Source organism: Atheta coriaria, unplaced genomic scaffold, assembly GCF_025399875.1.
Source record: "Atheta coriaria isolate IRGN ID8LTWV9N9 unplaced genomic scaffold, Caltech_Dcor_3.1 hic_scaffold_16_pilon, whole genome shotgun sequence".
NCBI classification, from domain to species: domain Eukaryota; kingdom Metazoa; phylum Arthropoda; class Insecta; order Coleoptera; family Staphylinidae; genus Dalotia; species Dalotia coriaria.
In genome coordinates, this window is record NW_027045458.1 from 827,417 (window position 1) to 843,843 (window position 16,427).

The 16,427-nt window shown below is 33.5% G+C and overlaps 1 protein-coding gene and 1 long non-coding RNA gene across 3 annotated transcripts; one reads left to right on the forward strand and one right to left on the reverse strand.

The window, feature by feature from the left end:
* Positions 1 to 6,784: 6,784 nt before the first annotated feature.
* LOC135802241 (uncharacterized) lies at positions 6,785 to 14,298 on the reverse strand. 2 transcript variants are annotated; one of them, XR_010550526.1, is made up of 5 exons: positions 14,163 to 14,298; positions 12,784 to 13,014; positions 12,541 to 12,637; positions 7,173 to 7,210; positions 6,785 to 7,098 (listed from the first exon to the last, which is right to left on the reverse strand). It is a non-coding gene; the product is annotated as an uncharacterized lncRNA (long non-coding RNA). The 2 variants fall into 2 exon arrangements; XR_010550525.1 differs by lacking the exon at positions 14,163 to 14,298 and having other exon boundaries at positions 12,784 to 13,136.
* A 28-nt stretch (positions 14,299 to 14,326) lies between these two features.
* Positions 14,327 to 15,448, forward strand: LOC135802239 (cytochrome c oxidase assembly protein COX19). Its single transcript, XM_065315793.1, has 3 exons — positions 14,327 to 14,797; positions 14,854 to 15,055; positions 15,132 to 15,448. Exon 1 carries the CDS (start codon positions 14,471 to 14,473, stop codon positions 14,702 to 14,704), a length of 234 nt encoding a protein of 77 aa, XP_065171865.1. The 5' UTR covers positions 14,327 to 14,470; the 3' UTR covers positions 14,705 to 14,797; positions 14,854 to 15,055; positions 15,132 to 15,448.
* The last annotated feature ends 979 nt before the right edge of the window (positions 15,449 to 16,427 follow it).

Consider the following 16,427-nt stretch of genomic DNA (forward strand, 5'->3'; position numbering starts at 1 on the left):
CGGATTAGGGAATTTGTCAGATTAAATAGGACTGCCTAAGACTCCTACAGTCCTGAATTTTTTACGTAAGAGTACCTTGTATTCCGACAAATTGCAAATCCAATAAGATCCTATATGTTATATACAGTGGAGTCGGGGTAATCCGGCTCCTGTCTAATCCGGCACCCTTTGTAATGACATGGTCATATGTCATATGTTTGTACATATAGGGGTTTTGCGCCTGATGTCTGCATCGTACAAGAACCATTTTTTCACCAGATTGTAGGCATTTAATTTCTTTATCATTTTCATAGATAACTTTTGTAATTATCTCACAAATTGACCCTAAAAATTGCATTTTTGTGTTGCAAAGGACTAATTTTTTATAGTTTTAGGGATTTTGCACCAGATCCTTGCATCGTACAAGGACCACCTTTTTACCAGATTGTAGGCATTTAATTTCTTTATCATTTTCCAAGATAACTTTTGTAATTATCTCACGAATTGACTCTAAAAATTGCATTTTTGTGTTATGAGGGACTTAATTTTGATGACTTTAGGGATTTTGCCCCTGATCCATGCATAGCACAAATACCATTCTTTCATCAGATTGTAAGTATTGATTTTCTTTATCATTTTCATAGATAACTTTTGTAATTATCTCTCAAATTGACCCTAAAAATTGCATATTTGTGTTGCTAAGGACTAATTTTTCATGATTTTGGGTATTTGCACCAGATTCTTGCATCGTACGGAAACCATTCTTTCATCAGATTGTAAGTATTGAATTTCTTTATTATTTTCATTCATAACTTTTGTAATTATCTCTCGAATTGACCCTAAAAATTGCATTTTTGTGTTCCAAATGACTAATTTTTGATGATTTTAGGGATTTTGTACCTGATCCATGCATGGCACAAAAACCATTCTTCCATCAGATTGTAAGTATTGCATTTCTTTATAAGTTTCATAAATAACTATTGTAATTATCTCACGAATTAGCCCTAAAAATTGCATTTTTGTGTTCCAAATGACTAATTTTTGATGATTTTAGGGATTTTGCACCTGATCTATGCATCGCACAAAAACCATTCTTTCGTCAGATTGTAAGTATTGAATTTCTTTATAATATTCATAGATAAATTTTGTAATTATCTCACAAATTGACCCTAAAAATTGCATTTTTGTGTTGCAAAGAACTAATTTTTGATGATTTTAGGGATTTTGCACCTGATCTATGCATCGCACAAAAACCATTCTTTCGTCAGATTGTAAGTATTGAATTTCTTTATCATTTTCATAGATAACTTTTGTAATTATCTCTCGAATTGACCCTAGAAATTGCATTTTTGTGTTGCAAAGGACTAATTTTTGAAGATTTTAGGGATTTTGGACCTGATCCATGCATTGCATAAAAACCATTCTTTCATCAGATTGTAAGTATTAAATTTCTTCATCATTTTCATAGATAACTTCGGTTCACGAATTGACTCGAAAAATTGAAATCCTGGCAAATATTATCTACTTACTACCAGAATTTGAAAAATAATTGAAATATGTACATTTATAAATATATAATATCTATATAAATATGAATTGCCTGTTAGTCGCATTAATAGTAAACTGTATTGTTTTTAAAAATTTTATTTGCTTCCGGAAATGGTCTCCATCTTGCAATTAATTAGCTGTAGTTGGGAGCGCCGTAGAAATACTGCCTAGTGTGCTAGCTGTGACAATATTACACTGTTATCCAGGTATAGTTTAGATAGACGAATATTTGTACACATGTAAACAGTGAGCCAATAGCAGCACCGCGTGGTCGTTTCAGAGCGCGCATTCAGTTCCATTCCGGTTGCCGTGCGAACCACGCGTGTTCATCGCGACTAGTTTTATTTCTCCCTATTATAAATTGATCGTAAATCGACTTATATTTAATAAGCAATCGACGACATTTATTAGAATTGCGCGTGAACGGAATTTCGCCAGATAATAAGCACGTCGGCCGTCGGAGATTATTTTTCGCGTGTGGATTATACTGCACTCGTGTTGGCCTGCATGTGCACGGCGTACATGCCGTCGGATGTCGGATATCGCCCACAATAACTTTGATTTATGTTTAATTCGAATAAGTAGACAACTGATGTGCCCAGAGAGAAGAAGATTACACTTACAACGGCACTGGAGTTCCGAATATTCATCGCAGAAGAGCTGCAAATGCGCATATTTTAAGGCAAGTCTTCTCGTCTCTGCGCCATCATTTAATAATTGTCGTTACTTTTTCTATATAAAATATGTTTGCATTTGGAGATGTCACTGTAAAATAAAATTTACGGTGTACCACAACTCATTCATATTTGTTTTGGTATCCTCCTTTGCCAGCTGTTTTCAGTATATGAGCGGACCACACATTCAATATAGATATTATACGCGTAAGCAAGTGCAACATATCTGATACTCTGTGTTGTTGCTTTAAAAAAGTTGATAACAGTAGAAACATAAATAGAAGAATCAAATATTAATGATAAAAGCACCCCGGTGGTCGAGTGGAGACGTGCACCTGCTAGCATGCTTGGAAGTAGACGCGGATCGAATCTCAGGTATAGAAGGCATTTTTCTCAAATATAAAAAATATCAGGGTGCAATTGCTGCATATATGAATCTCGCAACGAAATATAAGAGTAAATTGAAAATACAAGTGAAGGCAATATGAGAAATAAGAGCAAGTGTGGAGGAGCGGAACAGAGAATTGAAGAAGAAGAAAGGAGCAGCAGAGAAGAGTAGAAGACAGAAGGAAGAGAACAGAGTAGAGAAGAGGAGGAGATAGAAAAAAAAAAGGAGAATAGGGTGACGAATCTTTAAATTTTTGGCACGTGTCGTTATAAGACAGTCTACGGTCGATCCTCCCAGAGGCCGCTTCTATGCCTTCGGCTATCGATCGCCCACCACTTCGGTTCGTCCATTGCCCCGGCCCATCCTACAGCTACGATGTCTCTGCGCTCATCCCCGAAATTATCAGGCATATCAACACTTTTATGGTGGGGGATCACCTCAAAGAGGGGGAACCTTTATAAGGATTAACTTGTCTTGTAAAATATTTCTAGTTTTAAGTCGCCTCCAAAGGGTGATGCTTAAAATATTCTTCTAGTTCTGACCTGTAGCTTAAGTGAAAGAAGGTACACAAATCATACAGGTTACCTTAACAATTTTTATAGAGGGGATCATCCCCTGAGAGAGGGAACTCTCTTAGAGACATGTACCTGGAATGATAGAAGGGGTACATTCAAAGCATAAGACATAATATTTCTTAACACTTCTTTATTATAATATTCATAAAATTCAAAACTAGAATACACAATTCTTACAAAATACATGTCGCCATTTTGAAACAAGTCTTACAACCAGTATACGCCGGTAAATACAGACAAGTACGACAGGAACCGAAAATTCACAAAGGAAAACACATAGCAGTAAACAAATGTTCCCCATCTTACGCAAAACAACTCTACAGGGTGTTAAAAACAATATTATTAAAAAATATATTCAAAGTTCAAGCAGGAAAACATATCTTCACGACTGTGGCTAATTGTATACAGGGTGTTACAAAAATAAAAGAATAGAATTTGTAGAAAAATTCACAGTACACGTAAAAAATATAAACCTTAGTATAAATTTCTGGAAAGTAACCGATATACAGGGTGTTGCAAAAAGAAAATCACAAAATTTTATAGGAAATTTCACAGTACAATTAAAAAACACATAAATCTTCAGCACGGTGGAAAATCTATATACAGGGTGTTGCAATAAGATAATATTTTAAAAGGAAAGGTACAAGTAGATAAACATATATCATAGTCACTTTTCGCGTGGACACGCAGAAAATCAATATACAGGGTGTCACACAAAAAAATAAAATCCAAAATTCCAGAAGATGTATTACCCGGAAACGAAAATGTGTCTATTTTCACTGGACGCTAGGGGACATTTAGATACAGGGTGATACAAAAAGAAAAACTATTCAAGAATGGTGTTAAGAGGGCCGGACAGAACATTCTATCTATAATAAAATACTAAGTTCTACCAAATAGTTCTACTAAATATCAGAAATTAAAAATGTTAACAATTTTCCAACTGGAAATAGAAGAACACTGCAGACAATTGACAACAGAACATTTAAAAAGAGACCCTAATTCTCCTGGATATCAAGGAACAGGGATGCGATTTTATTACAAACATAAAACACAAATACAAATTTAATTGTACATCATGTAGCACAATCGGCGACCAGCATGTAAATGCCGGCAGCAAGATCCGAGAACGCAGCCGTCGGCATGCGACCATCTCGAACTATTGAAAGATTTAACGCGATTAATGGCAAAATTCGTGAAGCAATCAATGGAAAAATGTAAATATGAATATATAATACAACTAATAAAATGATTCCGAACTTACAGTAAGACCGCGTTCGCGTGTTATACAATTCCTAGCGCAACAAGTACAAGTGCGTATACACACAATTATAAATATAACTCGCGTTACGGAATTTTCTCGCAATAAATTTCGATAAAGGCAGATACAGAATTAAATTCCGCATCTAATAAAATTATTCCGAACTTATAGTAAGACAGCGTTCGCGTGTTATAATAAAAAAAACTACAATTCCTAGCGCAACTAGTACAAGTGCGTATACACACAACTATCAATAAACTCGCGATACGGAATTTTCTCGCAATAAATTTCGATACAAGGAGATACAGAATTAAATTCCACATCTAATAAAATGATTCCGAACTTACAGTAAGACCGCGTTCGCGTGTTATACAATTCCTAGCGCAACAAGTACAAGTGCGTATACACACAATTATAAATATAACTCGCGTTACGGAATTTTCTCGCAATAAATTTCGATACAAGGAGATACAGAATTAAATTCCACATCTAATAAAATGATTCCGAACTTACAGTAAGACCGCGTTCGCTGTCGTTATAATAATAAAAAACTGCACAATTCCTAGCGCGGCTAATTTCAAGTGCGTATACACACAACTAATAATGTGAGTACGAATTTTCTCGCAATAAATTTCGATACAAGAAGGAGATACAAGATTAAGTTCACATCTAATGGAAATGATTCCAGAACTTACGGTAAGACCGCGTTCATGAAGTTATAATAAAAAATAACAATTCCTAGCGCAACGAGAATTTTCAAATTGGGTGCGTATACACACAATTATCAATATAACTCGCGTTACGGAATTTTCTCCTGCAATAGAAATTTCAGTAAAGGCAGATGCAAATTAAATTCCGCATCTAATAAAGAGTATTCCGAAGACTTACAGTAAGACCGCACGTTCGCGTGTTATATTAAAAACTACAATTCTAGCGCAACGAAAGGAAGGTACAAGTGCGGATACACACAACTATAACACAAATATAACTCGCGTTACGGAATTTTCTCTGAAATAAATTTCGATAAAGGCGAATACGAATTAAATTCCGCATCTAATATTATTCCAGTTTGCTAGTAAGACAGCGTTCGCGTGTTATAATAAAAAACTACAATTCCTAACGCAACTAGTACAAAGTGCGTATACACACAACTATCAATAAATACGCGATACGGAATTTTCTCACCATTGGACTTCGATAAAGGCAAATACAAATTCATCCGCATCTAATAAATTATTCCGAACTTATAGTAAGCCGCGTTCTGTGTTATAATAAAAACTACAATTCCTAGCGCAACGAGTACAAGGGCGGATACACAACTATCAATATAACTCGCGTTGCAAGTTGCCTGCCTCGCTATACATTTTGATAAAGGCAGATACAGAATTAAATTTCGCATCTAATACGAAATTATTCCGAACCCCACAGTAAGACCGCGTTCGCGAGTTATATTAAAGAAAAACTACGAATTCTAGCGCAATAAGTACCAAATTCGTATACGCACAACTATCCAATATAACTCGCGATACGGGTTTTCTCGCAATAAATTTCGATAAGGGCAGATACAAGAATAAATTCCGCACCCTAATAAGTATTCCGAACTTATTGTTACATACCGCGTTAAGCGTGTTATAATAAAAACTACAATTCCTAGCGCAGCAGGGTACAGGTGCGTATACGCACAACTATCAATATGACTCAGCGTTGCGGGATACTAAAACATACAAATATATATATGTTCTTCATAGGGTGGAAGTGAAAAAATACGAGAACATACCTTAGCGCAATATAAGATTTTCTTTTTGGAAATCCAGTATATGATGTAAGCAGATGTAATTATGCATATAGTAGCATCGATGAAAACACTAAATTGATTAGAGGCAACGCGAAGTTGATAGAGTATCCGACGGCCGACGGTACATCACACATACAGAGGTAAATCTACGTATGTTCAATCCGTGTTTAACGAACACCGAACATCACCGCACTGCACAGACGAACAGTACAACTATGAATATTATGCAATGAAACGAAGAAATATTGATAAACCTAATGGATCGCGAAGAGTGCACGCCCGGATCACCTGACGATGTAAATGAGACTAACACCATACGAAAGCCGACCGCGTGCTTCGACAATGAGGTGACGGTGCACAAGTTGAACGAGATAAGAAAAACTTGTTTGTATATAAACACTGATGTTGTTAGTATATTTCTAGTATGCATTGAATACTTATTACTTATTTTTACTACTGTACTATAAATTACAAGAAATTATATATCGGGAAAACCAATAAAAATTTTAATATCATATTTAAATAACACAAGTAATTCTGCAATAATTTGCATTTACATTTACATTACTTTAAATACTGTTTATTTTGTACAAGCCAGTAATAACAATACCTAGAACCATACTATATCTACCTAGAAACTATCCGAAAAAATTAAATATGTTATCTAATAGAGAATTTCGCAAGGATCTGCAAGCCATCCTTTAGATATTTAGACTTAGTGTTCACGCAATAACCACAATCAAAATAAGTAACTTAATTTTCCTTATGATATATTTTCGAACGCAAATTTTCTTGATTTGAATCTCCTAATTAGAATATCCCGTTGATAAATTTTATATTCCCCATTCAATTTCTGTTAAATTTCTCTATAGAAAGGACTAAAACAATTACCCAAAAAAGCAGAAAAGGAATAAACTAAATTACACACGACTGGTTTAATTATTTCACTTACCAGTGTACGAAACAACGCACATCCAAGGTATGTAGATACTGAAATCAAGAAAGAGTGATATTACTTATACGTATGTATCATTTCGTACATTTTTTAAATGCATCAGCGTTCCATGGAAACCCAGTCTTTGCGTTAAAATCCGGGTTTATAACGAAAATACGATTACACTACAATACTAACCGGGGGGAATATTATCACATAACAAAAATGTATTGCATAGGTACAAAATTTAGGAGGAACTAATTCTAATCAAGAATATATGCAATCACAGGATATGGTCGATTGGCGTCCGACGGCACACGCACAATCACACATAACTCACTAAATTAGTGGTTTCCGCGATTCCCCACGCTATAAATTATTCACAAAACACAAAACTCGTCTATTAACAGTAAATATAGGCGATGATCAATCATAACTTATCAAGAAAGGTCGCTCGCAACAAAAGCATGAGAAGCGTGCCGACATCGTATCGTATCGGATAATGCAAATCATAGGAAATATTGAAACAAAGAAAAAATGTACATTTCTAGGTGTAAGACCACGCGGTTAAAGTGAAACTCAGAATGTTATAGGTATAGGATAACATACGGATTGTTTCTTCAAAGGGTTAAAGTGAAGAAAAGCGAAAACATACCTTAGCGCAAAATAATTTTTTTTCTTTTGGTTATCCAGCATAAGATGTAAGCAGATGTAATTATGTATATAATAGAATAGATGAAAACACTAAACTGATTAGAGGCAACGCGAAGTTGATAGAGTATCCGACGGCCGACGGTACATCACACAAGCAGAGGTAAATCTACGTATGTTCAATCCGCGTTTAACGAACACTGCATATCACCGCACAGCACAGACGAACAGTGCAATTATGAATATAACGCAATGAACTGAAGAAATTTTGATAAACCTAAAGAATCGCGATGATGAAGTGCGCGTACGGATTAGCTGACGATACAAATGAGACTAACGCCGTATGCAAGCTAACCGAGTGGGCTGACAACGTGGTGACGGCACACAAGTTGAACGAGATAAGAAAAACTTGTTTGTCAATAAAGTTGTGCAGAAAACAAAAAAACCATGTGTGCAGTTCATACGCGGTAGAACTTCTACCGTAGAAGTGAAATCTGCAGAACACTGCACTGCGAGAGAATCAGACGAAAATAGAATCGGAAATGGGATCATTATTGGGTTTATTTATTTATGTACGGCTTGGCCGTCCGTATATAAAGTACTACTTTTTGGGTCTAAAAACAGTGGAAAAACGGGCGCTTTATAGGTGGAAGTAGAAAAAGTTTACGAGATATTCGCGATTGAATAAAATGGGCAAAAATTGAAAAATGTCACTTTTTAGCACTTTTAGTCGCGATTTACCACCTTTTACTGTAGGAAATATAATTATTTTAAATTTTTATCTGATAGAGAATTTTCCAGTCTTTCATAATCAGCAATTTGTTGGTTGCTGTGGCTTTTAGTTTAAGAGATATGAATTTTCAAAAATCGTCGAAAAAAAGTATCAAGCACCCCCCACTCGGCATTTTTTTCTTAAGAATGAAAATTTCATCTCTCAGATTTCCCTTTTAACTATCGTATCTGATAGAGATTGGTCCGTACATTAAGACGCTGCGATCAGATCTTAGTATCTCTTTTTAGTTTACGAGATATTCGCGTTTGAATAAAATGGGCAAAAGGAATTGAAAAATGTCACTTTTAGCACTTTTTAGTCACTTTCCCATACCTTTTACTGTAGGAAATATAATTATTTATATTTTTTATCTGATACAGAATTTTCAATCTATCATAATCAGTAATTTGTTGGTTACTGTGGCTTTTAGTTTAAGAGATATGAATTTTCAAAAATCGTCGAAAAAGTATCAAGCGCCTTTACCCCAGCAGCAATTTTTCTTAGAATGAAAATTTCATCTCAGATTTCCTCTTTAACTATGTATCATCTGATAGAGATTGGGTCCGTACATTAAGACGCTGCGATCAGATCTTAATTATCTCTTTTAGTTTACAGGGATATTCGCGTTTTGAATAAAATGGGCAAAAGGGTGAAAAATGTCTTTTTAGCACTTTTAGTTTGCGATTTATCTGCAACTTTACTAGGAAATATAATTATTTCAAATTTTTATCTGATAGAGATTTTCCAGTTTTTTCATAATCAGCAATTTGTTGGTTGCTGTGGCTTTTACTTTAAAGAGATATGAATTTTCAAAAATCGTCGAAAAAGTATCAAGCGCACCCCTTATCAATTTTCTTAAAGATGAAAATTTCATCTCTCAGATTTCCCCAACTATCGTATCTGATAGAGATTGGATTACGTACATTAAAGACGCTGCGATCCAGATCGCCAATTATCTCTTTTAGTTTACGAAGGATATTCGCGTTTACGAATAAAATAGGTAAAAGAATTGAAAAATGTCACTTTTTAGCACTTTTAGTCGCCATTTCCACCTGCTTTACTGTAGGAAATATAATTTATTTTATATTTTTATCTGATGCAAATTTTCCAAATCTATCATAATCATTAATTTGTTGGTTACTACTATGGCTTTTTAGTTTAAAGAGATATGAATTTTTCAAAAATCGTCGAATAAAAGTATCATACACCCCCCCTTAGCAATTTTCTTAGAATGAAATTTCATCCTCTCAGATTTTTCCTTTTAACTATCGTATCTGATAGAAGTTGGTCCGTACACATTAAGACGCTGCGATCAGATCTTAATTATCTCTTTTAGTTTACGAGATATTCGCGTTTGAATAAAATGGGCGAAATTGAAAAATATCACTTTTAGCACTTTTAGTCGCGATTTTCCACCTTTTACTGTAGGAAATATAATTATTTTATATTTTTATCTGATACAGAATTTTTCCAGTCTATCATAATCAGTAGGCTACGTTGGTTACTGTGGCTTTTAGTTTAAAGAGATATGAATTTTCAAAAATCGTCGAAAAAAGTATCCAAGCACTTATGGCAATTTTTTTCTTAAAGTAAGAATTTCATCTCTCAGATTTCCTCTTTAGCTTATCGTATCTGATAGAGATTGGTCCGTACATTAGACGCTGCGATCAGATCTTAATTATCTCTTTTAGTTTACGAGATATTCTGGCGTTTTGAATAAAATGGGCAAAAGAATTATGAAAATGTCACTTTTTAGCACTTTTAGTCGTCTATCTTACTACTTTACTGTAGGAAATATAATTATTTTTAAATTTTTATCTGATAGAGAAATTTTTCAGTTTTTCATAATCCAGCAATTTGTTGGTTGCTGTGGCTTTTTACTTTAAGATATGAATTTTCAAAAAATCGTCGAATAAAGTATCAAGCACCCCTTGGCAATTTTTTCTTAAGATGAAGAATTTTATCTCTCAGATTTTCTTTAACTATCGTATCTGATAGAATTGGTCCGTACATTAAGACGCTACGATCAGATCTTGAGTATCTCTTTTAGTTTACGAGATATTCGCGATTGAATAAAATTGGCAAAAAATGATGATAAATGTCACTTTTTAGCGCACAGTCGCATTTTCGACCTTTACTTTCCAGAATAATATAATTATTTTATATTTTTATCTGATACAGAAATTTTCAATCTATCATAATCGGTAATTTTGTTGGTTACTGTGGCTTTTAGTTTAGAGATATGAATTTTTCAAATTCGTCGAAGAAAAAGTATCAAGCACCCCCCTTAGCAATTTTCTTAAAATTAAAATTTCATCTCAGATTTCCCTTTTAACTATCCTATCTGATAGAGAATAGTTAAGTAGATTAAGACACTGCGATCAGATCCTATTTATCTCTTAGTTTACGAGATATTCGCGATTGAATAAAATGGGCAAAAATTGATAAATGTCACTTTTTAGCGCTTTGGTCGCATTTTTCGACCTTAACCTTTTACTTTAGAAATATAATTATTTATATTTTTTATCTGATACAAATTTTCAATCGTTCGTAATCAATAATTCGTTGGTAGCTATCGCTTTTAGTTTGAGATATTAATTATCAAAAATCGTCAGAAAAAGGTATCAAGCGCACCCCCCTTGGCAATTTTTTCTTAAGAATGAGAATTTCATCTCTCAGATTTCCCTTTTAACTATCCTATCTGATAAGAGAATGGTCCGTAGATTAAGACGCTGCGATCAGATCCCTATTTATCTCTTTTTAGTTTTACGAGATATTCGCGATTGAATAAAATGGGCAAAAATTGATGAAATGTCACTTTTTTAGCACTTTGAGTCGCATTTTCGACCTTAACACACTTTAGGAAATATATTAATTATTTTTATATTTTTATCCTGATAGAATTTTCCAATCGTTCATAATCAACAATTCGTTTGGTAGCTATCGCTTTTAGTTTAAGAGATATTATTAATTATCAAAATCGTCGAGAAAAAAGTATCAAACGCACCCCTTGGCAATTTGTTTTTTCTTAAAATTAAAATTTCATCTCCTCAAGATTTCCCTTTTAACTGTATCTATCTGATGAGAATAGTCCGTAGATTAAGACGCTGCGATCAGATCACTATTTATCTCTTTTAGTTTTACGGATATTCGCGATTGAATAAAATGGGCAAAAATTGATAAATGTCCTTTTTAGCACTTTTAGTCGCATTTTTCGACAGCACACTTTTAGGAAGTATGGTGGTATAATTTTTATCTGATACAGAATTTTCCAATCGTTCATAATCAACAATTCGTTGGTAGCTATCGCTTTTAGTTTAAAGAGATATTATCCAAAATCGTCGAAAAAAGTATCAAAGCACCCCCTTGGCAATTTTTTCTTAAATTAAAATTTCATCTCTCAGATTTCCCTTTAACTATCTATCTGATAGAGAATAGTCCGTAGATTAAAGACGCTGCGATCGGATCTATTTGTCTCTTTTAGTTTACGAGGATATTCGCGATTGAATAAAATGGGCAAAATTGATAAATGTCACTTTTTAGCACTTTTAGTCGCATTTTTTCGACCTTTACTTTAGGAAATATAATTATTTTATATTTTATCGATGCAATTTTTCCAATCGTTCATAATCGGCATAATTCGTTGGTAGCTTTATCAGCACTAGTTTAAGAGATATTAATTATCAAAAATCGTCGAAAAAAAGTATCAAGCACCCCCCCTTGGCAATTTTTTCTTAAGAATTAAAATTTCATCTCTCAGATTTCCCTTTTAACTATCCTATCTGATAGAGAATAGTCCGTAGATTAAGACTCAGCGATTCGTTCCTTTCTATCTCTTTTTGTTTGCGAGATATTTGCAATTGTAAAAAATCGTCAAAATTTGAAAAGTTTTTTGCACTTTTAATCACATTTTTCGCCCTTTTACCCATGAAAGATTTCTGTTTAGAATTCAAATACCCTTACCTTAATCCATTTGTTCGTATGATATCGCTGGGGTGGTATACGAGTAGACCCATCACTGTTCTAGTTCAGGAGATGATGCACAGTTCCCATATGATTTCTAAGGACGGCAACCAGGCAAGGTATGAAAAGACAAGAAAATGCTAAATTAAAACAAAGGAAATAATATGGAATTAAAATAGATAGCGAATTAAATATTCGTGGATACAATGCAACAAAAATACAAAATTTAAGTTGAAACGTTACCTGTATTAAAGACACACAGACGTAACTAGATCGCCAACCGACTGTATTTCACTCGAACACACTGTTCTTAAATAAGATGTAAAACGCGTTCTATAACATTCCATGATACTCGGTATACTCAATATAAAGAAACGTACGGATTAACAAAATTCGCGTGCGAATCAGCTGTCAACCGGATCAAAACTGTTCACAATCCACAGAACAAGTCTTGATCGTGTTGATTCTAAATTCCTAGAACATAGCGACGATAACCAATGATAAGATTACCTGCGACCTCGCCTGGAAATATTCTGCTCGTTGAGTGCAATACGCTAGTAAAGTATCTACCTTAGCGCCGCCTCGTGGCTTATTTCTTAAATAATGGTGAGAGATCACAGAGGCAGGTACCATATGTTATATATATATACTAGTTAACCGGGCAAAAACGTTGTTTTGCCATATAGGTATTTCCTGGTTCTAGAAAAATTTTGAGTATTTAACTACTTATTATAGGGTATTGTAGGAAGTATGGCAAAACTTGATTAACTGAACTAATAGTGCCAAAATACACTTAAAATGAATAATTTTATTATTATGAATAAAATGGTAATCTATAATATAAAAATATGAATCCATAAAGTGTTGTTAACCACTATGTAAAGCGTTACTTACTACACTTGATACGTATACCATAATGATGGCCAACTGTAGAGGGAGGGTGTGACAGAGTCTTATTGTGTGTGAGTGAAAAAGAGACCATTCAGTCTCATTCCTTCCGAGGCGGGATGAAAAAATTAAATTACCTGCAAAATGGCTTTAAAAATATAGGGTTGGTGATAAAAAAGTAAATATTTAGAGTTGTATGTATTTTTATTACCACATTATAATTTTAAGTGTATTTGGCACTATTAGTTCAGTTAATCAAAGTTTTTACATACTTACACACTTATAATAAGTAAGAAGTTACTCTTTGTCTACACTAAAATTTTCTAGAAACTAGAAATAATTTATGGCTAAACAACGTTTGCCCGGTTAACTTCAGTATATATATTACATATGGTACACTCAAGGTTTTAGATCTCACTATTTAAAAATAAGCCACGAGGCGGCGCTAAGGTAGATACTTTACTAGCGTATACAAAACTTGTTTATACACAAAGGCGTAACGATCAAATAACTTTATGATTTAGTCTGAAATTCTCAAAACGAACTGTTACTACAATTTTATTATTATCGGCTTATTTATTATCGGCCATAAGTATATGAATTTCCATATTTAATTAGTTTTCCAAAAAGACTGACACATTGTGTCCAAACACAGATTCGCAAACACTAAGTTTGAAATCAATTGACTTTCAGAGACAATTAGAGACTATAAAAAATTTAATTATTTCACATACCTGAATCAAATATCGTAAATCCAAATCAAGTAGATACTGAATTTTAGTTGCACAAGTTCGCAGATTATTGGGTGCATTTGCGTTCCATTGACTATGAACCAGTATTATTGGCAGTAACCGTGGCAGTAACAAACAACTAAACAACAACTAAACATAAACAGTATCATTCGCATTTATCGGTATTACTAGCGCCACCTTGATTTTTTGAAGTGAAAACAAATACACTGCACCAACTTATCATGTTTTAACCTCCGATTAATGCCCCGATTCAACCTGAATCTCCGGACAAACTTGTCGCAACTTGAATTATGGCGTCTATGACGTTTGGTCAAAAAACCTTCACGCCAACGCCTCCGGACAAGGGCAGCTTTCCATTAGATCACGAAGGACTCTGCAAAAAGTTAATGATCAAGTACATGACTTGTTTGCACACTCACGATAACCAGAATTCCGAGTGTCGCAAGGAATCGCAAGACTATCTGGCTTGCCGAATGGAGAATAATTTGATGGCCAAGGAAGATTGGTCCAAATTAGGCTTTTAATATGATTAATATACTAATTTGTTGCACTGGCAGTGTAGCTACAATAAAACTGCCTAGCCTTGTTCAACAACTTTTAAAACTGAGAAATTTAAGGTTGGTTTAACATATTTCATTGCATTACATTGCATTAATCATACATATTTTGTTAGGTGCTAATTATTGCAACAGAACATTCAACCAAATTTTTTGATAAAAATGATATCCCAACTTCTGTTCAAATCTACAAGGACAAGGATGAATGGACTGCATGGAATAAAAGGCTGATCAATTCTACATATTGATCTAGGAAAATGGGCTGATATTTTACTGATTGCACCTTTAGATGCCAATACCTTAGCTAAAATTGCAAATGTATGTATAATATACTGAAAATGTTATCCTAAATAATAAATTTTTGATTATGAAGTTACATGAAATGCGTTTCTAGGGAATATGTGATAATCTTCTTACTAGCACTGTAAGGGCTTGGGATATATCAAAACCTCTTGTGTTTTGCCCCGCAATGAACACCAAAATGTATATTCATCCATTAACTAAGGAACAAATTGAAAAATTATTAAGTTGGGGTTATCATTTAATACCAGTGATTGAGAAGACTTTGGTTTGTGGAGATACTGGAGTAGGAGCAATGGCAGAAGTTGATACAATTGTTTCCAGAGTCAGTGATATTGTAAAACGAAATTAAGTAGTTATTTGTAAAATAAATTTAATAAACTGGGCAGTTTATGTTTTTCCTTAAATAAAGATACTTCTTTTCCCTCTACTTCTGTTTCTACATGACCCAATTGGAAGATATGACAGTTCCAAGATTGATGAACTTAAAAACAAGTTTTAAAAATAATTTACTCTGAAACAAGAATACAAGCATTCTACATACATACAACTAATCCCGCGAAATGTAAAAGTATTTTATCAGCTTAAAATTGATTGAGGTGTCGGCAATATCGTAGTCAAAATTTTACACCAACCAAAGAATAAGAGCATTTGCCAAACTCTCTTATACAATGCCCTAACTTATTTCTTAGATGAAGCAACATGTACAATCATCAATTACTGAATAATATTATTTAAACATGTACATATTTCCTATGTACATATATTTATAATAGAGTAGTTTTTCTGTTGCAAAACATAACATAAAATTCGCTACACATCACAGACTTTTATCTATTTTTTAAGTGAAACAAGTTCTATTGATACTATTTTTAAAATCAATATAAAAGTATACCGTCATCACGTTAAGGGTTTGTTTAGTCTTCAGGTTTGCATCATGTATAAAATAATATAATCTTGACACAAAGAGAGAAGTAATAGATAAAAACTATATCGTCTAGATATGTTACAATTTACAAGATGACTCAGTAAAGGTATACAAACATTATTGGTTACTTCTCAATGCTTAATATGTTTCATGTCCTTCAATTTTAATATATTTAGAAAATGATTTTCAAATCCGTGTGTGTGTGTGTGGATCATTTCTATTTCGCTAATATCTAATCTAATTAAATGGTGTGTAAACGTTTTGCGTTATGTACATTAAATATTTATGTATAGACTAAATAAAAAACATACATTGGTCTAACAAGATTACACTGTGTACGTGAAATTAGTATTTGTATGGATAAATTCCTAATATTTTTTATCAAAATTTATCGTAATTTGTGATCCTCAAATCGTGTGTTTAGTATGTGCAATTAGAGATATGTAACCATAGACACATATA

Coding starts and splice junctions, on each gene's coding strand:
- LOC135802239 (XM_065315793.1), top strand. CDS start 14,471: ATGGCGTCTATGACGTTTGGTCAAAAAACCTTCACGCCAACGCCTCCG.